This window comes from Pyxicephalus adspersus, chromosome 1 (genome assembly GCF_032062135.1).
Source record: "Pyxicephalus adspersus chromosome 1, UCB_Pads_2.0, whole genome shotgun sequence".
NCBI lineage: Eukaryota > Metazoa > Chordata > Amphibia > Anura > Pyxicephalidae > Pyxicephalus > Pyxicephalus adspersus.
In genome coordinates, this window is record NC_092858.1 from 117,762,024 (window position 1) to 117,764,843 (window position 2,820).

Here is a 2,820-nt window from a genome sequence, read left to right on the forward strand (position 1 = left end):
GTAACAAAGGCTTGCCATCAGAGACCAGAGACATGGGTTTGTTACAAACGTTACACAGTGTCAACAATAGTTCACAAAGGACCATTTATAAGGAATAGATCCATCAAAACTAAAAAACACAAAATTTTTGGTACTGTCTATACCTACATTTTCAGATTCTATCATCTGTTTACCTCCCTTGAGATTGTAATTTAAAATCTACTCCAATCTTAGGACGTGTATATAGTTCAAAAAAGGGAGTGCATTTGTGAATAGGGAATTTGTTCCATATTTGGGTGAAACAAAGCCATTTCAGTCACTAGTGCTCATCGCATTGAATTGAATTATATACCATAGTTGGGTGACATGTTTAAAAGTAAACTACTCTTCTCTCTTCAAATCACTGGATGCTCTCTTCCTGGCAAAATACAGGTTACCTGGATCAATAGAATTAATGCAAATAAAATGGCCTATCTACCTACACTACTCCCTTATTTCAGGTCCTTCTTGATTCCCAATTGTAGATTTATACATTTTTCAAATTATCAGAATATTTGATGAGAATGAGAATGCATTTGTGACAATTACAATCAGCCACCAAAGGTGCTTAAAAATAGTTCACAAGGTTTTTGTATTATAAAAATGTTTCCTTCTATTCTAAAGCAAAAAAAACGAAAATTGTTGCTGTTTTTAGGTTGGTTACAGCCAATATTGATTTTCTTCCATGAATAATATTCTTGATAAATAATAATGTTCCAAGGGAAAGAACTAAATAGCTTTTCAACACTTCAAGCTTGGCACTGTTCTGTGATTGGGGGAATGTTCAGGGCGCTTTGAGGAGTCCATAATGTGTTTAATTGTGCACATAAACACACAAATGGGTCAGGCAGTGGAAGCACTAATACTAATGAATTGGAATGACAGAAAACTATAAAGAGTCAAAATGTTTCCACAGCACTGCAGTTATAGGATGATGTATTATGGTTTAAAATAATGTTTAAGGTAACTTATTGTTAAAATTGCCAGGCAGAGGATGGAACGTACACTGGATTCATTAAAGTGCATCTGCAACTTAATCGGCCAGTCACAGTATCGGACACCTCCCAGGAACCACCAATTTTCACCAAACAAGAAGCATTATCTAATAAAGCAAAAGAAAAATTGACCTCCCTCAAGGTGCCACTGGATGCAGTGAAGCAGTTACACATTAGTAGTATCACAACAGTCACCGAGGTCATCCGTGGTCTTTTACAAAAATTTCAAGTGGTGGATGATCCTTTGAAATTTGCACTTTTTAGGAAAATGCAGAGAGATGGACAAGGTGAGCACAGTAACTATATAACAGCACATTTACTATTTTTATATTACTATTTTTTAGCAATTATTATTTTTATAACTAATAATAATTTTATTTTATTATTTTTAAGGACCCATAAGCACATAGGGCATAAGATAATTTCCTTCTTTGGGTTTTGTAAAAATGTCAAGTTTATTCACTCGCTAGGTCTTCAAACACATCCGTTTTAGAATTTCTATTTCTTCGTGTATTTAGGCTACCTTTTACATTATTTATACCTACTAATTTCATAAAAGGATGGCCAATTTCTCCAGTGTTTAAATAAGCATTAAAATCCTCATTTTATAATTTTTGTAAATCTTATAATTACACTTCCAGGAAATGTTTCCGTTTGAACTTTTCTAGATAGTTCCGTTCTGTGCTAAAAGCCATTAGTCCCATTTCATTACACAATGTGATTTCCACACAAGTAGTAAAAGCTGCAGCAGCTGGACTTGAATAAACTAATATAATCATCCAGCTCACAATTCTTCATTTTTGTTGCCCAGACCCTTGTTTAAGTGATTTCATTTATGTACAGTTAGTTAATTTGTCTCTTTTGCATGTTTTCGTGGTGTTTCCTACTTTGGTTTTCATGTATACTGATGTATTGCATTGCCTCTCTGTGGGTCTAATTTATTAAAGCTCTTTAGGGCTGGAGAAGATACACTGTCATCAGTAAATCTGGGTGATCCAGCAAACCTGGAATGGATCAAGTCCAGGGTTTAAAACATTTACCAATAAATAGCAAATTACTTTTTAAGAAATATATTCCAGGGTTACTGGATTACCCAGGTTCAGTGCTAAAAGTGTATCTTCTTCAGCCTTTAGAAGCTTTAATAAATCAGGTACAGGTATTCTTAGAAGAGGAGGACTCTCTCTGCACAAAGTCATTCAACAATGTAGACTAAGGCAAAAACAAAATGGGCTTGTTTTATTAAAGGTCCACAGAATATGACATGCAACCTTTACACATACACTGTTACTGATGTAATTATACAATCCCACTCAGGCGGAAAGATTTTACAGGCATTTTTTTTTTTTTTAGTAGAAAACATGGCTCGTACTATCAAATGGGGGAGGGACTGTTTGTGTCACATTCCCATCTTGCTGCGCTGTGCTGCTGCACCACCCACCTGTCATCAATGGCTGTAATCCTCTGAATAGATGACAGCTGAGCATGGAGCAGTCCTGCCGTGATCTGTTCAGAGTATTAAGGCTGCTAAGAGGTGGGTGGGGGAGGCACAACTGACAGGCACTGCGCCCAGCAGAAAAGGATTTGGGGAGAACTATGTATATATTTATATTGTCACATTTGTTTTCGCTTGTATAAATTGTAATTTTTTTTACTAGTTCTCTTTCAGAAGCTAGCACTGACAGAACATCCACTTCATGTCCGACTTCTAGCTGGTCCAGACTCTGATGTACTGAGTTTTATACTAAAGGAGAATGAAATAGCAGAGGTACAGGTGAGTAAACATTTAAACAAAAGTTAACAGCAAAAG

At 35.7% G+C, this 2,820-nt stretch overlaps 1 protein-coding gene across 2 annotated transcripts in view; it reads left to right on the forward strand.

The window, feature by feature from the left end:
- RASSF5 (Ras association domain family member 5) overlaps window positions 1–2,820 on the forward strand; it is a 17,968-nt gene that overhangs the window by 8,957 nt on the left and 6,191 nt on the right. The window contains exons 3-4 of one of the 2 annotated variants that reach the window (XM_072425313.1): window positions 1,006–1,300; window positions 2,669–2,778. In XM_072425313.1, coding sequence (XP_072281414.1) covers window positions 1,006–1,300; window positions 2,669–2,778 — 405 coding nt within the window. Of the gene's footprint in view, window positions 1–1,005; window positions 1,301–2,668; window positions 2,785–2,820 lie in introns of both variants that reach the window. The other variant, XM_072425306.1, reaches the window with a different exon arrangement.